This window comes from Phalacrocorax aristotelis, chromosome 3 (genome assembly GCF_949628215.1).
Source record: "Phalacrocorax aristotelis chromosome 3, bGulAri2.1, whole genome shotgun sequence".
Taxonomy (NCBI): domain Eukaryota; kingdom Metazoa; phylum Chordata; class Aves; order Suliformes; family Phalacrocoracidae; genus Phalacrocorax; species Phalacrocorax aristotelis.
The window spans coordinates 82,443,150-82,466,621 of record NC_134278.1 but is presented as its reverse complement, the minus strand read 5'-3'; the positions used below and the strand labels follow the sequence as shown (position 1 = coordinate 82,466,621).

Here is a 23,472-nt window from a genome sequence, read left to right as displayed (position 1 = left end):
AATGTTTTATCTTGGTAATAATCACCTCTGTCTCACATTTCCCCATAGATTTTGTCTGCCCTAGGCAAGATGCTACAGTAACCTACAGAAGGGAGATGGAAATGTTTGCAACATAAACAGATTAGGCTATGGAGAGGTGGGAAAAGGACTACTTGTTATTTCTGTCTTATAGATGGGGTACTGAGTAGTTTCAGTAAAAAAAAAGTAAAAATGTTTTTCACAAGGAAAGCAATAAATCTGTAGAAAAGTAGCAGCAAATCCTTGGTCACTAAGGGGTGGGTTTCATCTGATAGAATGTAGATTTCTATGGAATACTAAAAGAAAAGGCTTAGAGTGGGATAGAAAAGCAGGCCTTTCAACAGATATGTAACTTTTCCTCCAGGATGCCGGAGAGTAGAAGAAATCAGCAGGACGCTGATACGAAGACATCAAGTATTATTTTCCAAGATTTAGGTCTGAATACTATTGCCTCATGTGTTGCCTGTTGTATGGAAAGTATGCTACCAGACAAAAAGCAACTGAGTTCACTCTTGGAGCCTCATCCTGCGATCCAGACTGGGAAGGGGTGGTCTGTAGGAGGTCACTCACTGAAGAAAGTACTTGAAGCAACATTTACAGGTGTTTCCATATTCTCTGAGGCTCTTAAGGAAAGCTGCTCTACTGGGAGTTGTGATTAGAGCTGGGCCTTCATACAAGACCAACATAGACACTTCGAGGTGTGTTGCAACAAATGCTAATATCAACTGAAATGCCTGGAAGTAACTTAGCTGTTAAAATGAAACTATAAACAGAAATGTTTTGATAGCAAATGGCTATCAAGATGCAGAAATTCAAAATGTAAAAGATACTTCTTGCTCACCGTTTAGAGAAACTACACTGTAGATTGTAGAGATTAACCCTTGCTTTCTTATGAACATAGTGTCATTTCCCTAGCAACTGTGTGCTATTACTTTATAAGCATGTGGGCTTGTAGCATGTGGGGTGTAGGAGCTCAGAGGACTCTTAGTTGTAAAGAACTGAACAGTGAAGCAAAATTGGGGAAATTTTGCTGTTGAAGTGATACAAACTCCTTTGCAGTCGGACAACCATAATGTATGTGTATGAGGTATAGGTCCGATACTTGGCTGGTGCAAAACCTCATAGCCCTATTGCATTCACCAGACTGCCGACTGCACGCAGCTGGAGACCTGAGTCCCATTTTTCACCTGGATTCATTTGCTGACAGTGGCAAGTGAAGGCTGATACTACCTGGGAGCATCTGTAGGACTTGTAGCCATGTGCAAAAGAGAAACTTGAATACTTGAGGTATTAACTCATGACTTGGGAAGATCCTAGTGGCTCTATGCAGTTTCCATGAACACCCTTCAGACAGGTAAATCTTATGAGTATGATGAGGATAGAGACATACAGGATCTGCTCCTCTACCCTCTGAACAGTCCAAATACCTGCTGAATTCAGGAGAAATTTTGCAACTGTAAAGAACAAAGGAATAGCTTCATAGCTTCTTATTGCGAAGTGACCTTTCCCAAAGTGAGCAGGCAGAGGAGGTAAGACTCTACTAATCTCATCTTGGATAAAACTAAGGGCGGCTCTTCATCTGTCTTACTTCAGTCGCAGGTATAGCAATGTTACTAGGAGCAGGGAAAGGCCATTGAGGGAAGGTTTTGAAAATCTTGTGGAAATGTAGTGTTCGTTTTTGAGGATAAAAAAAAGTGCCTTGATTTCACTGTTACACTGTCACTGGCATCACTGGCTCCACCATTTGTTTCCCATCAATGTCAGGAGGACTCATGCATTCTGACTCTCCCTTTTTCTCTGTTTGAAATATCCCTTACTGAGCTCCAGAGGCAGCTTTATAATAAATGATAGAATATTACAATGTGAACTAAAGCTGGGGTTGGAACTCCAAATGGGGAGAAACCCCAAAAGGCCACATGCTTGCCCTTCAGTTGTAAAATTTGTACTCTTATTTACTGCAGAATGTAGTATGTTGTGTGAGGGTTGCATAGCAACAAAATAAAGTTTATGTGTGTAAGGAAATATGAATGTTTCTCAGAGCATAGAGAAGCATAATTCCTGCTGTTTACTGCATTTATCATATCTGTTGCAATGTGGACTGTGTCAGATGTCAATTACAGACTAACTTCAGAAAGACTGTTTATTTTAGATAATATAAATGTTACTTAAAAGATAGGGACATAATATCTTATGTTTACATGTTTAAGATCTATTTCTAAAGTTTAGAAGATGCAGTTTCCTGTCTTTGCCCCAACCAGATTCGAGGAAAGTTCTGTAACTCTGTGGTCCAGGATAAATTCTGATGGTGAGGAAACTGGTTTTGTTAATTTTGCGTAATTAACTATTTCTAGTTCCTCTGGGATAATGGGTTTACATTGTTTTTTCCTGCTTGTTATCTGAAAATTGTCTGACTGCCTTCCAGTTCGACCCTAGTAAGAATAGACATGCATTAAAAAGCATAATTAAAGCCAAATACCAACAGGCCATGAGATGGCATTAACAGAAACGAAAGCCTGGTTGACTTCTGTTTTTAAAATATTCCACAGTGAAGAGATTTTCCCTTGATTTTGAGACATCCAAACACAACTGCTTCTGGAAGTCATTTTAAAAAAATGCAGGAATTCTGTTCGGTTTTAATTTCAGGTTAGAAAGCAGAAAGACTGAGTGCCCTCAACAATTTTAAAAGCTGAACAATGTCCAGTCTAAGCATAATTCTACCTCACAGTTCCTTTGCCTGAAGAAGCTGAGAAGAAAATGTAGCACACATAATAGGTGGTGGTAGTGGTAGGTCTTTTTGCAGTTTGAGGGTGTTTCTGAAGAGAATTAAGCAATATAACAGGAGAAAATAATAGGTCTTTGGGATGTGTTAAGTAAAAAATACAGTATTTGCCTCCAAAGTAACGAATGAACACAAACTCCTGGGAACAATAAATTGCAGTCTTCAGATCAAGGCATAGAAGTGGGGGTGGGGGGACAGAAGGTGTATTTTGCATTTATGATACTCTAGTATATCTGCCTATCTGTATGACAGATAACACAGTGTCTCAATGGTTTTAATTGTGAAATTATCCTGACTTTACCTTGGCTCCATATTAAGCCATGGATCCCAGGAAAAAATGTGTGTGTAGAAAAAATCCTAACAAGGCAGGAACGTTAAGCGATATTTATCTACTCAGAAAGACAGCTCTTAACTGATGTGCTGGGTGCCTAGAAATTACCAACCCATTCGGGAGGCTGGTTCCTGAACAGCAGCTGAATGGGGTTCCCTAACCACCTCTGAGGTAGACCATGAATATTTCTTGGAAAAGGAGATTGCAACTCTTAATGAAGGAAGACTTATCAGATCTTTTGTGGAGAGAGAAGACACCAAAAGCAAAACCTGAATGTGTTGAAGAGGAGGAGGATCCTGAACTTTTTAGGAGAAAGTAGTATCTTCCAAGAGGATAAGATGTGAGGCTGGCTTTTACATGCTGATGTTTCATATTTAGCCTACAATGTTGGTTTCTCTGGTGCTGTCAGTTTGGAAGATCCCATTTTTGGAATCATCCCACTGGGGTGTCTCCTTGGCCTCTGTAAGCCTGTAGAAGATTAAATCCAGTGAAGAGAATATGGAAAAGAGCAGCATTCCACAGAGGATGTGTAGAAACCACGTGGGAGATTTGGAGAAGCTTCAGCCCTGGTTGGGGATCTCAACAACTGGACTCCAGAGACTCTTTTCTAGTAAAGAGTTCTAGGGAAGACAGTCTGTGTCTAAGTGACAGCATCGGTGAAACAGCCTGTGACATTGGACACCTGAGAGAGCACATAAAGGCTAGAAATGCAGGGAGCAGGATCTTCCTAAGAAAAAATGTGTCTGCAAAAGATCCCTTTGAGCTGCAATGCATTGGCGGTCTGGACCTGGAGGACAGGTTTGGCTGCCTTGGGAACATATTTGCCATGAGAGCCTGGCAGTTAAATACAGTAGAGGAAGAGCACCAAAGCATGGAGGTGCAGGACTGCAGGCACAGCAGCCTGGTGAACAGAGGACTGCAAGCAGTTGTGAGTCCATCTGATCTTTCAGATAGAAAGTGGAGTAGGAGGTTAGTGTAGCTTTGGGACAGATTTAACTCTCTCACTTATCCTGTCAGCTCTTTGAAGCAGAGACCTGCTGCTTTTTGAATGCTTGGAGCCTGCGTACAGGGTGGGAAATCCAGTAAGTAAATGATAGGAGTAATAATTCAATGACCTGAAGCTGAAGAGCTGTGAAAGACATGATATGTTTTCTTGTGACCTCTACCTCTCACTGTGACTCTGGGTCAAGTTATTGTGTTTTATTTTCACTAGTGGCCAAATCAAACAAATGCCTTTGGAACTGGTAAGAACTCCACCTCCATCCCCAATTTTTCAGGTTAAGTACGAAACTTGTCTGTTTTACTGGGAATTTCTGAACATAAATAAACAGACACTTACAGTAATTCGCTTTGATGAATGGGCAGTGTAGGCTTGGGCCTGTTGGATATGCAGGCGACTCAAAGATGAAGCAGAGCTGGGGAAGTAGGCAGGAATGGTTCTGCTTTTCTTGGCTTCTCAAATGGCTTTCAGGCTGAAATCAAATACTTGAGAGCACGAGGAAAGCTGGTTTCTGAAGTCATGATTTTGCACTGAACCTCACTGTAAGGATATCTCTTATAAAGCTACTTTTGATGTGGAAATTTGGCTCCAAACCACACTGAAGGCCATTATAAATAACCACTTCATCACAGGACACACAGAAGTTGGCTTCCTTGAACACTCCTAGAAAGCAAGTCTAACCTTACTGAGCCATAATCTCAGCTAGTGTAAATCAGAGAAGCTCCATTACTTTGTTAGTTTATACTGATTTACACCAGCTGTGACTGTGACCCACAATGCAGCAAGATATGTCAGCTTCTAAATTCTGTCACTGAGTGTTGAACAAAACTGTTTTAAAAACAAGATTGGCAATCCCAAATTTAGATACTAATGAGACACAGCACTGTAATTGTTTCATGATGCCTATATGCTCCATTTTGTTTTCATTTTGCCTTGCTTCTGTTTTTCTTATCTCCTGCCAAACAGAGGGAGAGTACCATGTACGTTAAATTCATAACAAAGATGCTTTGCTGCTTTGAGAACATGTCTTCCAGATGCAAAATGCCTTTGGTGTAGTTCAGCTTCTTTCTTTGCATAGGTACCTTGGTTTTGTGCTAATATAAGAATGCCCTTGAGCTCCTGAAGGGGTACCCAGAGGCTGTCCCAGCTGAACTTCAAAGATCTGATTCTCCCTTAGGGCTTTCCAGCTCCTGAGTCATAATTTCAGATGGACAGAATGAATTGTGTTCAGGAGCACCCTGATAGGAATGCCCTGAGACCATCAATACATCTCCTGTCACAATCCTGCAGGGTTCTCGTGTAGTTAACCATATTGAGTAATCAATTGCACTGGTGGCACCTTTATGGTAAGCAAGGCTTGTAGATACATACAGTTGGTTTGTTCAACCAAGGGGAAAATGTTCATACAACTAGACTGCCAATGATTAATATTCATTACTATTTTATGACAACAGCAGCTCTTAGTTCTGCTCAAGGTAGCATTGTGCACTGCAAAGGTGTTTTTCTGCAAGCAATGGTCTTTACTGATCAGAGTCTGAAGTGTAAATTGGCAGGCATAGAAACAGAAAGTCTCCCTCTAGAAAATGAGGATAGAAACAAACAGATTTCCCAAGTTAAGTCCCTTAAATTTCCATTCCACTGCCTTAATTATAAATCATATTGTTCTTCCTGAAGCAGGTAACTCTGGGGTGGACATCATGTATCACAAATACCCAACAACCATGGGAAAGGTCCATAGATGAACTACAGAGTAGAGGTAAAGTTGGGCCACAGCAGAACCTTTAAACTGTGTATTTTTCCTTGCAAAAGGGGAAGCTCCTTGGACAGCTGACACTATATCTTATGCTCTGTCAGGTTGCCAGGCAAAATCTAATTGTGGTGGCTTTGCAGTATGGAAACGGAAGATCTCTTATTTCTTGCTGGTTATCTAAAATTCAATAGTATAATGCGATTTTACTTGGGTTCTCCCCAGGCCCCTCAGTATACTAACCCCTTTAATCCTGTATACTCTATATTAGATTTTCCAGTTAGGAGGACTGAAAGTAGTGGATTTAAACAGTTGTCATTAAAAAGGTTCCTGCAGACCAGGTACTCATGGTTAGGCTTATTTCACATGAGATTTGTCTGATTTTAAAGAATGGTCATGAAGACTTCAAAGGAATGTGCAAAAATCCTACAACAAGGCAACATGACATAAATTTAGCTCTTATATGGATTCAGGATATGTATTGTACACATTTGTGTTTGGTTAACATAGAAGTTCAGCATGTATTGTTGCTGGACCCAGAAATGTAGCATGGATGTGAGATAAATGATCTTTAACAGGTGAGACCTGAATGCTGACTAGAGGTGAGAATTTGAATAGCTGGATCATCTCATGTACCTAAGCTTTCCTCTGCATCTGTATGCATGCTCTATCAAAGATAAGATAGCCTGGTGTGTTGAAGGGTGTACGTGGGGTCTGTATTACAATTTTAATACAAACTCTCTCTGCCTCTGGAGTTACACATCTACATCAGGTAGTTAACAGCAGCAAAAAGTACTGAATTTGGTACAAGCAAATTCCTTTTTGACAAGCTTATGTCTCTACCCAGGAACCTGGAAAAACTAAAAAAGTGCCCTTCATACAAGAAACTCCACTGGCAAGCTCTTTGAAAGAGTTGCAAACACAGAAATTTATATTAGGAAAAGAAAACTCTGTCACAGTCTTAGGAAAGTACAACAGAATATATCTGCAAAGAAAGAATAAGAGCTGGCAATAATCCACCTCATTTCCTTACTGCCTACTGGTGAGTTTGTTCCACAGCTTCTAATCCACGGCTGCAGGTCTGGGGGTGCCAACATCCGTCCCTGCTTTGTTGTGGCATTGTAACTCATCACATCCTGCATATTACCGCTGTGCCTGTACCAGCCTTTGCTGCAAAGTCCTTGGTTTTGATCTCACAGGGAAGCTGGAATAAGAGAGATGCCTGGGACCTTTGGCCAGAGTGTTTGCTGTTTGGAAATACTTTGAAATGAGGTGTGGGTGTTGGTGAAGGGCTTTTGGTCAGAAGGTAAGAGCTCTTTTTCATTTTTCAAGAGTCCCTTACTCAGGATTAAGGTTGAAGTCTAGTTATAGAGGTGTGCCAGGTGGGACAAGGGAACCTGCATAGGTGGGAGTTTGGTTTAAGCCATGGGTGGCCTATGGCGCTTCAGCAGCACTTTATGTCAGTAGAGAGAGCACAGAGTGCCTCCTCATGGCAGAGAATCCCAGTCCCTGGGTTCCCAGGCTACACACCACCTATAGTCATGGTAAAGAAGTTAAAAAGGAGGCTAGTTAAGACCTTAAAGTCTCTTGCCTACATCATGTTACTTGTAGTGTTAGCTTAGTAGTGTTGACCTCGGGCCAAGGAGGTTAGGGCTTGCTATTCCAGAATTTCTGCTGTAAGGGTCATGCATTTGAGTAAATAAAGAAGCCCACCACCATTACAACATTCTTTCCACTTCATCTGTTTAGATGCTGATACGATCTTTGTCCAAAATGTTGAGGGCCAAATCATGAGCTAGCATAGCTCTGTTGCAATCTGTAGAGTTGTACTGATCTATGTCAGCTGAGAATCTGAACCTACAGGGTCCTCTCTCCCTGCCCTCCCAAGAAGCACCAAAGTTCTCATTGGTTTCACTGGAAGTTTTGAGTGCATCCCATAAGGCCCATAGAATTTGCATTTGTGGGACTTGTAGCTGTTGCACAAGGTGCATGATTGTCACTTTTATCAGGAATTTTGAGACAGCAGCTGGAGGGAAGAAGCAAGTTTTGCGGCAAGGCCGTGATGAATGTTCTTAGTTTGGCAAGGCTTGTACAGTTACCTTGTTAATGCTGCTATATTTCCCAGCCAAAGTTGTCCTGTTACCGAGTTGAATACTGAGTATCAGACCACCTTGTGTGATTGGAAAAATGAACAGCCCTGGTGCATGACATACACACTTTTATGTATAAATAAACAAGTACTTCATGACTTCCATACTTCACTCTCAATGGTATCTATCCATAAGCTATACCTTACCTGGATTCAGTCTCTCAACCTTTGTATTTTATGTGCTTGCTGCTAGCCTGGAAGATTGCCACAGCTGTACAGCAGGTCCAAAAGACTTCTCTGATAGTTCTAGCTCCAGCTTCTTTTCTGGTTATTCAGTGGTGCCAAAGGAACTCGGAAGACCTTGTGGTGCATCATTAACAGTGTCTTCTCATGTTAGTCTATGAATACTTGCAAGTAGTTATGTGTATGTTTCTAACTGCTGCATAACAGACTACAAAACCACACTCAGCCTAAATAATTTGCTGGCATGCTAATGAACAGTCAACCCAGACAGTTCAACCATCTGCCTGCTCTGCTTTTTATCAGTTTCAAGTGTGTTGGGTTTGGGTGTATGCGTCCTTCCCCAACATAAAAACACACTTTTGATCTATCACAGAAAGGCCCATTTACCATAAAGATAAAAAGATAAAAAAGTATTCCTTTTGATTCTCAATCCTTTTTCCATTATTGCTCTGATATGGATGGGAGTTGTATCGTCAAGTTATTAGAGAGGATGTAGAGCGTGTTCAAAGACCATGGAACTGTAGAGTACATCCAGCCCACAAGCTCATTTATTAATTTGTGTTGCTGTTTACTGATGTGTTTGGAAATCTTCAGTACTATATGATGAGCAAAGATGTTGGCCGCAACGTAAAACATCTCTAAGCCAACACTGCGTGCTGCTGCCATGATCTCTAGAGCTGTGACTGCAGCAGAAAGATGGGGAGAGATTTCATTCTGACCGAATCTTCCCTGCAGTGCACTGGATGATCTTCCTTGGAGTATTTTTATTGCCTCTATCAGAAGCTTTTTGGTTATTAATACAGAAAAGTAGTATGTATATTACTACATATATTAATCCATGGGAAATCCAGGAGAGAATATCCTGAGCTTTGTTGCTTTTGATGGTTAGAAAAGGTCAATGACTGATTGGCATTTTCCAATAATATTGATATCTTTATAAAAGCCAAGTATCTGCATGTCATATAACATGATGTATCAAAGTAAAGTTGTCTCTTTTTGCACAGGAGATAGCCCTGTTAAGTAATATTTCTTTCTCCATAGCTAACCATTTTCAGTCTCACCTTCCCACTCTCTTGAGAAAACAGCTAAGGAGAAATTCCTTGAAGTTTCTCTTTGCTTTTGTACTCAGCATTGCTGTATGTTCCCTTCCCCACTGCTTCATGAGTGGTAGAAAGGTGTCACTGTGTTTTTTTTCTCCTTGTTTTAGTTTCTAGTGCTGTCAATAGTTAGACTGTCCTGTGGTGCAGCATCATCATGGTAAATGCCAGAAGAGCTCATCTCAATGTTAATATGTTCAATGAAGTATGTCAATTAATTATTCTTCACTTACGCTGTCACAAAGACACTTCCATTGCCGCAATAAGATGCTTTTAAGCAGCATGATAGTATGTAAACAGCTGATAAAAATGGGGTCTTTAACCCTGCAAGAACTTTAGCTTTTTGGGTGTAGTGTAATTTGCTGCAAGAAAACAGGCAGTCTGTAACTTTACGGGGCATTTGGTGTCAAAAGCAGCAATTCCTAATACATTATTTTCTCTTTGTGAATTAAAATCTTCCAGATCAAGTGATCCTGAGTCAATTACAGCAGGTGATTTAGGTCTGCAACACAAAATTTTGCACATGTCTGGCTAAGGATCTGCCTTTCGATCTTACATGTATAAATACATCCCAGACGTGCACACACAAAGTGGTTACTTGTATGTGGAAGCAAAGGAGCAATGCTAAGCTAATGTCTGCCTTAAAATTTTTCCTGTCCTGATCGTGGCTTTTTGGAAATCATTTATGTCCATAGCTGAATGGCTCTAAAGAGTAAAGCCCTAGCCAACGTGCAGCTCCTTGGGCTTATTGGTTTTACTGTTCTTGAGGCACATTAGCTAAAGGCTGCCTGAGGTCCTTACTTGAACCTGCTGGTGAACTTGCATCTGATATCATGGAGAAGAAGTCTGCTTTCTGCTTGTATGTGGAAGCCATGCAGGACCTCATATCTTTGCAGGCTTTGTTTCAGTGCAAATATAGCAAGAAGTGTACATAGCTGATTATTAAGAAGGTGGAGAGAGTACTTGATCTTTGTTTGGAGGTACCAGTGAGATGATTTTGGGGCTCTTTCATCTCAAAACAAAGATATACAGGATCCAGTGGCTGAAAGCTGAAGGTATTAGGAACAAAATGTGGGGTTTTTTTAGCAGCAAAGTTTATTAGTATTGGAATGTTCCCAAGGGATGTGGTAAATTGTCCTTTGTAGTATTTAAATGAAAAATAGATATATTTTTTTGAGAAGATATACTCTATTTTGGCCACAAAATATTGGAGACTTGTCGAGTGAAAAGTTTTGGCTTTTTCACAGTGAGAATCAAATTAGATGATTGTAACATCCCCAAAACTTACTAAGCCTATCACTTTCCTATCACTTTCTTTTTGATGTTTTTGGTGTGGGTGTTTTTTTGTTTTGTTTTAAATTTGTGGCTGAACCTATGTGAATCAGGCAAGATAGGACAGTTTGCATGATTGGTATGTGCCACCCAAGCTATGAAGAGCTGTACCTGTCCACTGATCCTGCAAGCTATCCATCAGTACAGCTCTTTTGGTTGGATTGGTACCTTGCTGAATTAGACTCAGAAAGGCTCTGGGCTCTCTTGTTTCTCTGACATCTCTGCTTTTGACTTTGCTGGTGTGGATACGTCAGATGCCTCTCTGTCTTGCTGACCCACAGTAGGTTTGAGAGCATAATTCCAGGCTTTGTAAGAAGGGAACATTTGTAAAGCAGCAGCCCCTTGCTAATCTGTAGAGGGAAAGCACGTATGACAGGCAGTGGGGATTCCATTTTTCAGGATCCAGGGTTTAAGACAGGCTTAAAGGAGTCTTATTAAAAGTGTTTTCCAGTGCATGTGGCTCCTTCTGACAGCACCCAGGTGGCTAAGAAACCAGCATTAAGAATAAAAGCTGTTTCTCTTTTCTGCACAACAAATGGTTCAAGTGTCTGGTATTCGATTCAGAAAGGAAACCTGCAGCAGTCATGTCCCCTGAAATAAACCCACCAACATTTTGAGCTGCCAACACTTCTGTCTATTACGTCAAGGCATTGCAAAGTTTAAAGCGTAGAAAAGTAATATATATATATTTTTTCAGTAATCCCAGGGTAAATATTAGGTAGACAGTATTTCTGCTTTGTGCATTAAAAACTGGACTGAATTTGAAAAGCCTGCAAGTGTACTTTGGGGATTTTGGAAAGTGTCGTTTGGCCATGAGCTAAGACCAGAAGCTGCCATTTTGCAGATGGGGCAGGAGGGAAAGGCGTTTGGCCTCATTCATAACTTCACAGCTACTGCAAATATCAGCTGATGAATATTTATGTTATGACTGGCAGAGGCCCGAAAGGCAAACGGGGGGAGGAGCGGAGGGGGAAGCTTAAGTTAGGAAAATGGTTGTCTGAACTCTGTGGGATTTCTTTACCAACACTTTCCATGCTTGAACAGTAGCTGCTGAATGAAATCATTATGTACTGAGCCCCTGTGCAGGAAAACAAGGTTTGTCAAGTCTCTGTTCGTTAGCACCTCGTACTTTGTTTGAACCTTGGACATTTGCTGGGCCCTGTAAAGGGAAACTTTTTTCTTAAAATCAAACGCGCTATACAGCTAGCCAGTTTTCTTCTGTCTAGTCATTGCTGTGATGGCACTAGTTGTAAAACAGGGTCTTATCATTAGGAAAATACGGGGCCAGACAGGAATGTGAAGTTTTACAGGGTGATGTAGGTACTGTGGAGGTGCTGCTGCAGATATTGGAAGGGTTGAATTAGAGGTGTCATTATTGAACAGACCTGTAGTGCTTGACTGTGCCCAGCTGTGTTGGTGTCTGTAGGTTCATCCCCTGAGCCAGGAAAACATTTGAAACTGGACCTCTGCCACAGAAGTCACTGCACAGCTATTGATAAGCAGCGGAGATGAGAGGAAATGCAAATTAATTATTTGGGCACAGAGCTGGGAGAGACTAAAAGCCAGGTATGCTTTCCTCTTTGCACCAATCCTCAGCACAGAAGTTGTGGAGCATTTAACTGCTGCAGGCAATAAATGTTTGGTTAAAATGAAAGTTATGTGTTTTTTTGCAAGACAGTAGTTCCCCAGTAATTCCTATATGTATCAGCAGTCTCCAGTGGTACTGGTTTAGTTAGTATTGCACTTGAATTTTAAGGAAACAAGAGGTGAGTGTCCTTCCTCTATATAACATAATTTCAAAGTAATGTATTTCTTCATATTTATATTATCTCAAGTCACTCACTGAGAGGGGAAAAAACCCCAAATCTCTTCGTTTTGCCTTCACCAGGCTGTAAATTAACAGCAAAGAGCAACTTTCAATAAAGTTCATGAACATGACTTCACTGTTGGGATGAATCAAGCCCAGGAAGGAAACTGGCTGAAATAAGTAACTGCTGAAAGCCAGCTAGGGCTTACTAGAGTGACGGTCAGCTGTGGGTGGCCAGGCTGAGCCCCTGTCACAGGACCATAGGGTCAGAAAGCAGCAGCTTGGGACTTGATGAAATGCAAGCGCCTTTAAAGGCAGGGAGCCTGAGTTAGGTATACAGAAAAAAACACAAGTGCCCAGAATTGGTTGGTTGCTTCAGAAAATCATTTCCCAAGGGCTCTGCAAAATTACCAGGCTCTGCTTTAGAGGAACAGGGGAAAGCCTAGATTTTGCGTATTGTACTTCTTCAGAGAAATCCCTAAACTCGGCACTAATTTGTCCATTGTTTCTCTGGGAGGTAGCTTTTCTTAGACTGCTTATTTAAAGGTACCTTAATTCCTTTACAAAGAGGGAAATTTTCAGGAAATGCACATGTGCAGGAAACTACAGGGGCCTTGCACCCCACAAAAACCACTTGTGAAGCCCTTCTGCTCCTTCTCGCCCTGTAGGGAGATGCCCATGTGTCTAATTTACAAAAACCAGCAGATGGTGCTGCAATACATCAAGTATTTATTTCCCTGGACAGGAAAAACTTGGGACAGATTTGCTAGGGGCTGCCATGGCCACCCCCAGCCCCCGAGGCAAACCGCTCTCCCCCCCGCCTCCCCCGGCAGCCTTGTGCAATTGCAAACGCAGACGTTGCAGCTCCGTCTCCCGCCCCGGAGGAGGGAAGTCCCGTTCTTATTTCCAAATATGCAAAACGGTTTCTGATGGGGAAACAGGCTTCTTCCAGATTGATCTTCCCTCATGAGAAGCGAGATGGGGTGGCCATGAGGGTGCCGAGGCAGGTTGGGTGAGGGGAAGGTGGGTGCCTCTCCTCAGAGACGGTTGGTGTGGGGATGGCAAGGCAACCATGACCCCCCCCTGGCACTTTTCCCAGCTTGGACTTTCACATGGTGAGCGGTCTGCCAGGCAGGGAAGGTCCTCATTTGGCAGGTGTCCCTCAGAGCAGGCAGCAATGGCTCAGAGAGGGTGGCCATGGCTCACTCCTTCCTTTTGTTGGTGCCAGGTTTGTGCCCACAGCTTAGAGTGGAAGTGCTTGGGGCATAGGGAAAGGCCTGGTTTTCCTAGAAAAAATTAAAAATACCTCAAAAAAATCCAAGAAACAATGGTGATTTTGTGCCCAGCACTGCGGCTCTGCTGCCAGCCCAGCCCAGAGCCATGGAACCTTCTGGTGCCTCCCCTCTCAGGGTGGCAGGGGCCACCCAAATGCTGCCTCCATCACCTGCCTCCAGCCTCTGCAGTGAAAATAGTAAGGAAACCCCGCCCCAAAAAAGGTCAGCAGAGGTACAGGGGGAGTTTGGACTGAGGTGTAGAAATGCATGCGATGCACGATGAGCAAGCAGGGCACGTTTACGTGCAGGGGGGCCTCTGCAAAACATGGCAGTGTAGACTAGGACTGGCGTGGATGCAATGCATTATTTTTCCCCTCCTGTGTGGAAAAAGGGAAGTTCTCAAAAAGTTTGCTGTTTGTTTGTGAGATTGGCCCTGGCAGCCAGCACCTGGTGCCCTGCAAACCAATGAGGAGAAGGGCTGAGGAGCTGCTAACTGGCAGGCAGCAGCAGCAAGGACAGGGAGAAATATGCTTGGGGAGGGACCCAACAATACTGTGCAGCTGTTTTTGTTATACCACCGAGCTGTAAAGTTGAAAAATGATTTGAAAAGCAAGGGATGTGCCGGGAGTACTGGCGTGTCCCACTTATGGGCGCTTGGGGCATTCTGTGTAAATTGAACTTTTTTCCCCTGTTTTTTTGGATGGCTTAATATCGCAGCAGTGGAAGGGAAGAGCAACAACACACTTGGAGTGTGGAGCCTCTTCCCTGATCCCTCTGGCACCAAACTGCACCAGAGTGAGCTGAGGACAGAGGTGAAGCCTGGCTGCTCCCTGTCTTTTCGTTGCTCTAATCCAAAATGCGGAGGTTATTTCAGTGCGGAGGTTGCACATGAGAAGGCGCTCAGTTTCTTTTATTAAAAAAAAAAAAATTAATCAGCTGGGACAAGGAGAATAACTTGCGTGTGATTTACCGGACGGCAGGGGAGTGAGTGAAGGAACCTGGTACAGCGTGGAGGGCCCTTGCTGGATATGGAGCCATTTGCATGGGGGGAATGTCTGGCCCATCAGCTGTACCCAGCCATTTGTACGCTGATGCTCTGCAGACTGCAGTCATAGACCCTGGGAGCGAGACTGCCTACATACCTTTCACAAGTAAATAGCAATATGCAACTTTTTGCTGCAGGATTATTTGATGATTGCAAGTCAGGGGTGCATGTTGAGATTTCTGGGCTTGGTTGTTTTTTGTCTGCTTGGTAGCCTTTTTGGAAAGTGTTTCTAACCAAAAGCACCTAGGAAAACCTGTCCCCTAAGAGGAGTTATTCATCTCAGTGAGAGGAAAGGGATGGAAAGACAACTACTGTGTCTTGTGACTAATATAACATGTGACTCAAAACATTAAGCAAGAGTGCTGACATGATAGTCTCTTGCCCACAACTTGAGTTCAGTGTTAGAGGCGGCAGGTTGAAATGTGAAGTAGTTCCCCTGAAGCCAGGTTGCTCTGGCTTTGTATCCAAAGCCACTGGAGTTGGAAGTTAGTCCATAACCTAGGGAAGATAGAACTGTTTATGGGGCTTATTCCTATTACAAACACAAAATTTAGAGTTCTCTGGTGAAGTCTTTGTGTGTTGATTTAGCAAGTAGAAGGTGGATGTTATGCAAGAAAGCAAGAGGGTGCTGTGGCAGTGAAGCAGCCTCATGGTGTCAGAGCTTGCGACCTTACTTGGAGGCTCCTGCTATGGCTCAGGCAAAACATGCAAAGCAATCTCATCTCTTCCTCCTCACCAGCCTGTCCCCTGTCATTCTTGGATTTGTTGTACAATGCAGATTTAGATTTCATCTCTGTGTGGGAACGAGTGCTGGTGTTCCTTTTGCAGGAGAAGATGGCTGTGAGGTGGGTTTTCTGCCCTTTTCTGATGTGCCTGTCCATGTTTCTACTCCAAGAGGTTTGAGGAGCTTTGAATCAGACTGTGAAAGGATGGTTCCTTGCAGGGAACTCCTCATGTGCAGAGTCTGGAGAAGCTGAGCTCTGTGCAAAGGACAAATAATTCATTTAACTTGGCATTTTTAGATTTCAGAATGGCTTTAGGCCAAGTCTGAATGACAATAAAATAATTATATGAGAAAATTGGACAGTTAAGGGAAATTCAGTTAATCTCCTAGAAAACTGAAGTTTATTTTGACAAAATGAAAAAAAGGGGGGAATTGGTCTTTTTTACCTTTGTGTTGAAATTAGTAAAGGGAAAAAAAAAGAGAAACAAAAAGTTACTATGATGACTTATTTTTTGATGCATTTTCCTCTAGGAAATATCAATATAGAGAATTCTTATGCTACTAGGAGAATCTTCTCTTCCTGTTCTGCACATGAGCAAAGTCTTGATTAAGCTGGCTTGTTCCTTTAGGATATTCTGTCAGTGGTATTCCTCCTGGAGAGCAATTGCCTACTGTGGTTTGCTGGATACTTCTTGAGAAAAGTGATGCTGTAGTCCTGCTGAGGCAGGGACCTATTGCTACTTAAATATAGTACTATCAGTTGGAAGAGGATATTCATTGAGAAAACAAAATGCACTATTGCTGCCGTTAACAGCTCAAGTCCGTGTTCATGTTCAGGAGTGGTTTCCCTTGTTCCATCTGTACTGCACTGTCTTACTGAAACATTATTACCAATTTTATTGGGGGTATGTACTGAGGTGACCTTGCTATTGGAACTGTCTGCATGCACTTGGTTTCTCTCCATTGTGTGCAATGATGCACTAATCTGGGTGACGCTTCTGACACTTTGCATATAAAAAAAGCATAGCTGATACAAATGTGTCCTGCAACACATAAGGTTTTTCAAAATTATGTGTTGTAAACAGTTTAAAAGAGGTAAGACATTTGGGCTTGAAAAGGATGTGAATTACAGAAATGTCCCCCTTTGTCATTACTCTCTTCCTTAGCTCACCTCTTCCCTCACTTCTTCAAATCATGCATTTATGGTTTTGGTCTCTGAGCTTGAGCACAGTTATCTAATTTCTTCAGGTAGCAGATATGGAAGGAAGCAAAACTTTAGGTTGAGAAACATTCATTTTGTTGTGGAAACCATGCGCTGCCTTGTGGCAGCACGCTGTAGAAAGTGCCTTAGAAGAATGCTGGCTAGATCATCCTGCCTGTGGGAGAGCTGCCAAGCGGCTGAGCTCCTCAGCATGGGGTTAGAGGGATTGCGGTCTGACTCAGGAGAAACCAAAGGTGAGCAAGCCCATCTGTGAGCTGATGTCCCATAGAAAAGAGCATGCTTCCTCCTGTCCCCAAAATGTTTTGTGACTGTTTTCACTCTTACTTCAGAGCCAGTCACAGGATGTAGCACATTTGTGTGACTCTGGTTGCATTGTACTGCCCTAGACGATGTTTTTTTAATGAAAAGTCATTTCCCAAAATACGTTGTACTGTGTTTTGCAACAGGGTGGCAAATACTGCTTTGTTTGTCAACTATGTACTGTGGATGGCAGATGATTCATTGCCTAACATGCAAGAGTTTCATTTGTAAGAAATGTCTTTAGTTTCGCTTTAAGAAATCTGTATATTTTTTTGTACAGAAGTCTTGTGAGGGTGATAAGAATTTGGGTGAACTTTCACGAAGGTAGTTAAGGTAAGTGGGAGATTAGGCATCTAAAACCTTGGCAGATTTGGCCATAATTTTGTGCAGTCACTTAAAAAAAACCAAAACAACCCCTCAAACAAAACAAAAAACCAAAACAAAACACAAACAACAACCAACCAAACAAACAAAAAACCCCAAAACCAAAACCCAACAAAAAAACCCAACATAGCTGTGATTTTGTTTCTGACTTCAAGGAAACTTAATTTTATACTGTGCTTTGGGATGTGACATCCCTGAAATTGCGCAGAAGCAAAGCAGATGGGTCTGCCTTGGAAGGGATTTCAGTTTTCTTTTGGAAGTCTGTGAACTTTAGCAGATTGCAATATACACACAACGCTTTCCTGGATGGGAGGGTTTGAGGTTTTATTATAGACTTTTTCTACAGCTCCACTCAGGGTAGATTCATGCTTAAATGGAAGCCCAGCAAGGCAAAAACCAGGTGTTTAGGATGTGGCATTGGTGACTCAGTAGGTGGTACACTTCCTGCTCTGTCAACATTAAACAAGTGCCCTTGTGTGGTAACAAGGATGGGTTATTTCTTGGCTGACATGAAAAAAACCAAGGTCACTACTAAGACTTTGGGACTTGTACAGGAAGGTCTTCTGTTCTCTGTAGTGAATGGGAAATTAGCCTCAGGATCACTTCAGATGAAAAGACCGACATCCTTTAAAAATGAAAGCTGTAAGTGTTGCATTGCGATAGAAGCAAGAAACCCCAGCTGATGTCAGGGTCCCATCGTGCCTCATGTTAACATAAGGATGGGTAAATGGGGAATTCTCCCTGCTCTTGTTCAGATGGAGTGAGCACCAGAGTCACCTGAAAGGGCACGGGTAAACTTGGAGCCGGGATCTCTGTGGGGTACATAAGCAGAGCTTTACTTTTCCTGTCTCTGAGCAGGTATGTGAACAGTATGGTCCACCTAGTTATCTATCACTTAGATGTTTGAACTTGAACTCATTGAATTGGATGCTGCCTCTGCAACTTGCTATTTGCTACCTATTTGGGGACTGATTTGCCTGGCAGAAGGATAAGGGAAGAACAGATACTATTCTGGATGTTCAGTTGTGATGTGGCTGGGCTTCATGTGTCTGGGAAGTGAGAACTGGATTTTACTGTACCTCTGAGCTGCACCTTTGGGCCAGTCTTGATGGTGCTACCATTCAAAGTCCCCTGGTGCTGCAGTGCTTGCACCCTGTAGAGAGGCACAGGAGAGGTCCCTTCAGCTCTCAGAGGTCTCCCTGCAGCAAGCCTGAGATGCAGGAATAAAACTGCATATCCCACAGTTTCAAACCTCTCTGAAACCTGCCAGGGCTCACAAATGACCAAAGCACGCATGACTCCTGTTCTGCTTTTAAAAAAAAAAAAAAGTAAAAATCACATCTTGGAGCAGTAAAAATGAGGGGGTTTTATTACCTTAAAGATTGTTATTTCAAAGGATGTTTTCTTAGTGACTGGAAAAGGAACTGGAAATCCCATATTATTTCTCCTTCACTCCCTCAGCCAGGTCCTTTCTGTGCCCAGAATTGTATCTGGTGTGAGAAAAAGGCTCCCTGGATAGACTGTGAGATGTTTGAAGACAGAGCGTTTAGGTGGTGTTTGCCACCTAGCCTGAGCACAGCTAGATGGCTGCAGCAGTGGTTGGTTAGACGTGAGATGGCGTATGCATTGCAGATGGCACAGTTAGGTGTTTTCTTTTCCAAACTCTGCTTTAAGGGACAGAGGGGAAAATCTTTGAGAATTTAACTGTAAAATGGAGAGAAGAGTGCTTCTGAAGTAAGCACATCAAGTACAGAAAAGTACAGGGATAGGTCAGTGCTCTGTGCTTGTTCCCACAGACAGTGAAGTACACCATTGTTTCTCTTTGGCTACAACTGGACCTAGAACATGGAATTAAACAGCAAAATTTGGAGTCCTGACAAAATGAAGAACTTTTCTGTGCTCAGTTCATATTTAAAATCTGCCTTATTGTAGCACAGAAGCCAGAAAAACATCATAAAGAAAATCTCTGATTCTACAGCATGGTTCTACAGCAAATAGCACCTTCTGTATCTCCAGAGTTACAACCTACGCAGGCTCTTAGTCTTGTTAGAAAGATCACAGCACACCTTTTCAGCATAAGGGTTTAAGCCTATTTGCCTGTCAAGATTACAGTAGGTATGTGTTTCTTTTTCCTGTGGAAATGACATCTGCATTATTTTTTTTACTACATTTAATCATTACGTGGGATTATGTAGCATTACATTAAGCAGTTTCAGGAAGAGGTATATGTCTTTCTGAATCCTTACATGGCCTCACTGGTGTTTCACTGGCAATCTAGATGCCCTAAATGTTTGTGTTATCAAAGGGAGTTAGATCCTTAACCTCTGTAGGGACCTTTGAAAACACTGTTAAGTGTCTATTTGTGCTTAAACAATTTTGAAAAGCTGATCCTTAATCTCTCTGTGCCTCACTTGCATTGTTCTGTAACATACAGAAATACTTAGGCTAATATTGTTCAGTTCTTTCTTAGAGCTAGCATCTTCTTGACTTCCTTGAAATTGCCCACAGAGAAATATTTGCTGATGAGTGGAAATAAACCTGGTACCTTTCCCCCGTATTTTATAAACAAAATAACATGCAGTAGTTGTGCAGCTTGAAAATATTTACAGAAATACAGGAAATATTTTTTTTTCCTACTTTCAGACAGCCAGATGAGAAGCAATATTATCATTGAAATGTTGCAGGAGTGTATCATGTGGCTCTCTTTTAAGAAAGAGGAGTGGTAAGTTACTAATCTTGGGGGTTTTGCTATCCCAGGTGGTGGGGGTTAAAAGGTGATACTCTGATTTAGTGGGAGTTGAAAACCTGTGTCATGGTGGAAGCCAGGCTCGTTTGAAAAGCAGACCAGGAAAACAGGGCATGAAAGAAAGTAATATAGAATCAGGAAATGCTGGTTGTGATGACTTTTGTCACTTGGTTCATAGCTGGAAACAGCTCTTCTGGAAGCACTAAATAATCAGTGGTACCTGCTATAAGCTGTTACAGTCAGGATGGATAGGAGGAAAGGAGCATGTGTGCCATTACCAGTAACGGTAGTTGCTGGAGTAATGTTACCACTATAATGTAACTGTCTGTACAGCCTATATTTTAAAAAGAGAGGGTAGGAAAAAATACCTTGAGTTATATCCTGATTAGTCATGTACAAAGGAACAAATGCTGAGGAAAGTTTTCACTGAACTTTGCTTACTCACAGTGGGTGTTATGTTATGATTTCTTAGCTGGAGGCTCAGCTGGGGATTAGTGCTACAGAGAGACACCCAGCGTATGACTACCAAGGGAAACAGTGGCCTGATTTGTCTTGGGCTTCCAGGCAATTTGTACCTGGTGCTGATGTTGGACATATTTTATTTTTCTAGGGAACTGTTGTCTTTTTGAAAAGCTGAAAAAATCTTTCTGCTGGGTGGATTTTAGCTCTTCTGATGAAAATTTGCATTTTGCTATTGAAAACAAAGCCTCTACTTGGAGAGAACTGATGGACATACATGGTTTAGATGGAAAAATTTCCTACCAGCTCCACACATTCAAAAGAAACTGTTTCTGAATGAGCTTCCCTAGTGACAATGAAGGTATTCCAGTAAGCTTCATGCAGGCAGAACGTCTGTGGATTGGCACATGTCCAAGTTACTTTTAAGACAAGTGATTTTCATTCTAGGACTCTCTGCATTGTGCAGGAGCAGCACAAAACACCTTGTTTTCAGTAACAAATTTACTGTGATCTATAGTAACTCCTGTAATGTGAGGCATTATATTGAGCTATGTGATCTAACAGCTATGATTGCTAGGACCTACAGTAAACAAAGCGCTAGTGGTTTTTTTTTTTTTTTCCAAAGAATGAAGCTGATTCATAGCAAAGTTTTATGAGTTTCTGCATGCTCTACTGGTGATGATTTGAAGATAGTTTGTGAGCTTTCACTCTCACTCAAATTTAAATGCTTCTCAAATTTCCAGCAGAATAATTTTTTACATTTGAGTAGTGATAGACTCAGTTCTTTAAAGCTTACAGGAGCTGGGTAATTTGAGTGGCAGCTGAACCTCCCTTCAGTAGAGAAAAAGGAAGGTGAACTCCAGAGGATGTGAAAGTAATGTAAGATACTAGCAAGCAGTACATGGCAGGAAAATCTTCTCTCAGGTTGGTTTGGCTGTCTGGGGAAGTGCTGGAATACAAATGATGAAAGACGTAAAGGTCTTAAACGACTGGGATCTGCAGGAAAAGAAGGTTGGAAGGTGAGGGGCAGTGAAGAAGCCAGTCCACCAGGGAAGCCTCACTGCCATAAGCATGGCTGTTTTCTCCTTACACTCTCCTTGCCATCATTCAAAGCAGATGTGTCTGTTTCTCCTGGCCTACTTACTTTTCCTCCTGAAACTGCTAGGGTCACAGCTGAAGAGCTGTTGCTGAGGATGTGCTATCTGTACTGGGCTCTAATCCCAGCCCCTGCTGACGACAAAGGGCCTCATGGCAATCACAGTTATATTACCATCAAAAGAGAGAGCAGAGGTCAAATGAATGCCTGGATTAACCCAAAAGGCTCTCACAGGGAAGCAGCAAGAGTGGTGTCCTGGCGTGTTGTGAACCTGGATTTACTTTTAAATTTTCCAGTACTGCATGAGCTTAGTATTGAGGTAGTGCTCACCTTACAGAGCACAGTGAGCCCATCCGGTGCAGGCGAGGAGTGTTGGGTGGAGGTGGATGGGGGAGAAGGGATGGGAGCCCATAGCTGACAGACGCTGCAGGTTTTCCTATCTTCGTCTCAGTCATCTGTTTGTGGTGTTGGTGATTCCCATGACCTTGGGACTTTGCTGTAAAATGAAAGTTTTAAAAATTACCGTCATTTATAAATAGTAATAAAAACAGAGACAGTTTCTGGGCTCAGTAAATTCCTCGCAGCAGGATTCCCCCTTGACACTGATTTCTGTTCCAGGCTGCCCTCCATTCCCTTTCTGCACTAACCTTTCCCTCTTCCAAACAGTAACCCTGTGTTGCTCCCAGTAGCTCAGCTGCACCATAGTGCACCGTGGTGTTGGTCCCACTGTCTCTCCTACTCCAAGGCCTCCTGCATTATTGCTGTGGGGAAGGATTTTAAGCAAGAAGAGTCTGGAATATTTAAATTAATCCATAAATTCGGTTCAGAGAAGTGACCCCCAAATTTGCCCCCCAAATTCTACATATTTCCAAACAAACTGTGTATTTTCTCAGAGATTTCAAAGCAAGCTTTGTGGGCTGATTATGGCAAAAATCAGTGGGATCAGCAAATACCAACCTTTATGATAGAACAGGATATTAGCTTTAGTAATTGTGGCCTGGGTCAGGTGATCTAGAGCTGGGAAGAAAATAAAGTTAATTTGCCTCTTAATGTGATCTGATATTTCTTAACATCTGATGTCTAGGAATGAATGTCATGTCATAAAATGACAAAGTTTTGACCAGAAAAATAGCATGGAGGTTTTAAAGTAAGTGTTTTTCTTCCTTCACTTTGACCAAAACCTTGTGATAGTTTTAAAACAAACAAACAAACAAAAGCTATTTTAAGTATGTGGTAATATGGATCTAATAACTGCCTGGAACAAGGAATCAGATCTCAAATGCCTTGTACCTGAGTTGTTACTTTGAAAAGCATACGGTTGGTACATATGTTTGAGCTTTACTGATTCACACCAGAAGAGAATCTGGCTGTTTGGGCTTTTTGGCTGAGTTTTGTTATGAGTGTGAAAGATAAATAGTAATATTGACTCAGTCAAGGCATTGTATAAGCCTTCCCCTGGCCCCTAGATTTGTTAATATGTGTTAGTCTGAACATTCTGGGAGTGACTGAGATGTCTCGTTTTGATATTTGTCTGGATTTTTTAGGACTAGATTCTTTTAATTAAAGTAATTCATTTCTACCTTAGAGAGAGAGCAGACCTGGGATTCTTGCATCATTTTCATGGGAAGCCCTACCAGTGAGAGTCCACCAGTAATCAGAGCAGGTTTGCCCAAAATAGAAAGGGTGGGGAGGACTCTCCTCCCTGAAATGAATGTATCTTGAGCTTTATCAGCTTTCATTTTTAATACTTAAACCTGAACACCCTCAATATTCATTGAA

General features: G+C 42.1%; 1 protein-coding gene across 2 annotated transcripts in view; it reads left to right on the top strand.

The window, feature by feature from the left end:
* Positions 1 to 22,252, top strand: part of HAO1 (hydroxyacid oxidase 1) — a 47,965-nt gene extending 25,713 nt beyond the window's left edge. The window contains exons 8-10 of one of the 2 annotated variants that reach the window (XR_012659737.1): positions 383 to 716; positions 20,036 to 20,114; positions 20,749 to 22,252. Coding sequence is in view for 1 of the 2 variants with exons in the window: in XM_075088208.1 (XP_074944309.1) it covers positions 383 to 453 (71 nt within the window). In the remaining variant the exon portion in view is untranslated. Of the gene's footprint in view, positions 1 to 382; positions 2,043 to 20,035; positions 20,115 to 20,748 lie in introns of those variants that run through there. The other variant, XM_075088208.1, reaches the window with a different exon arrangement.
* The last annotated feature ends 1,220 nt before the right edge of the window (positions 22,253 to 23,472 follow it).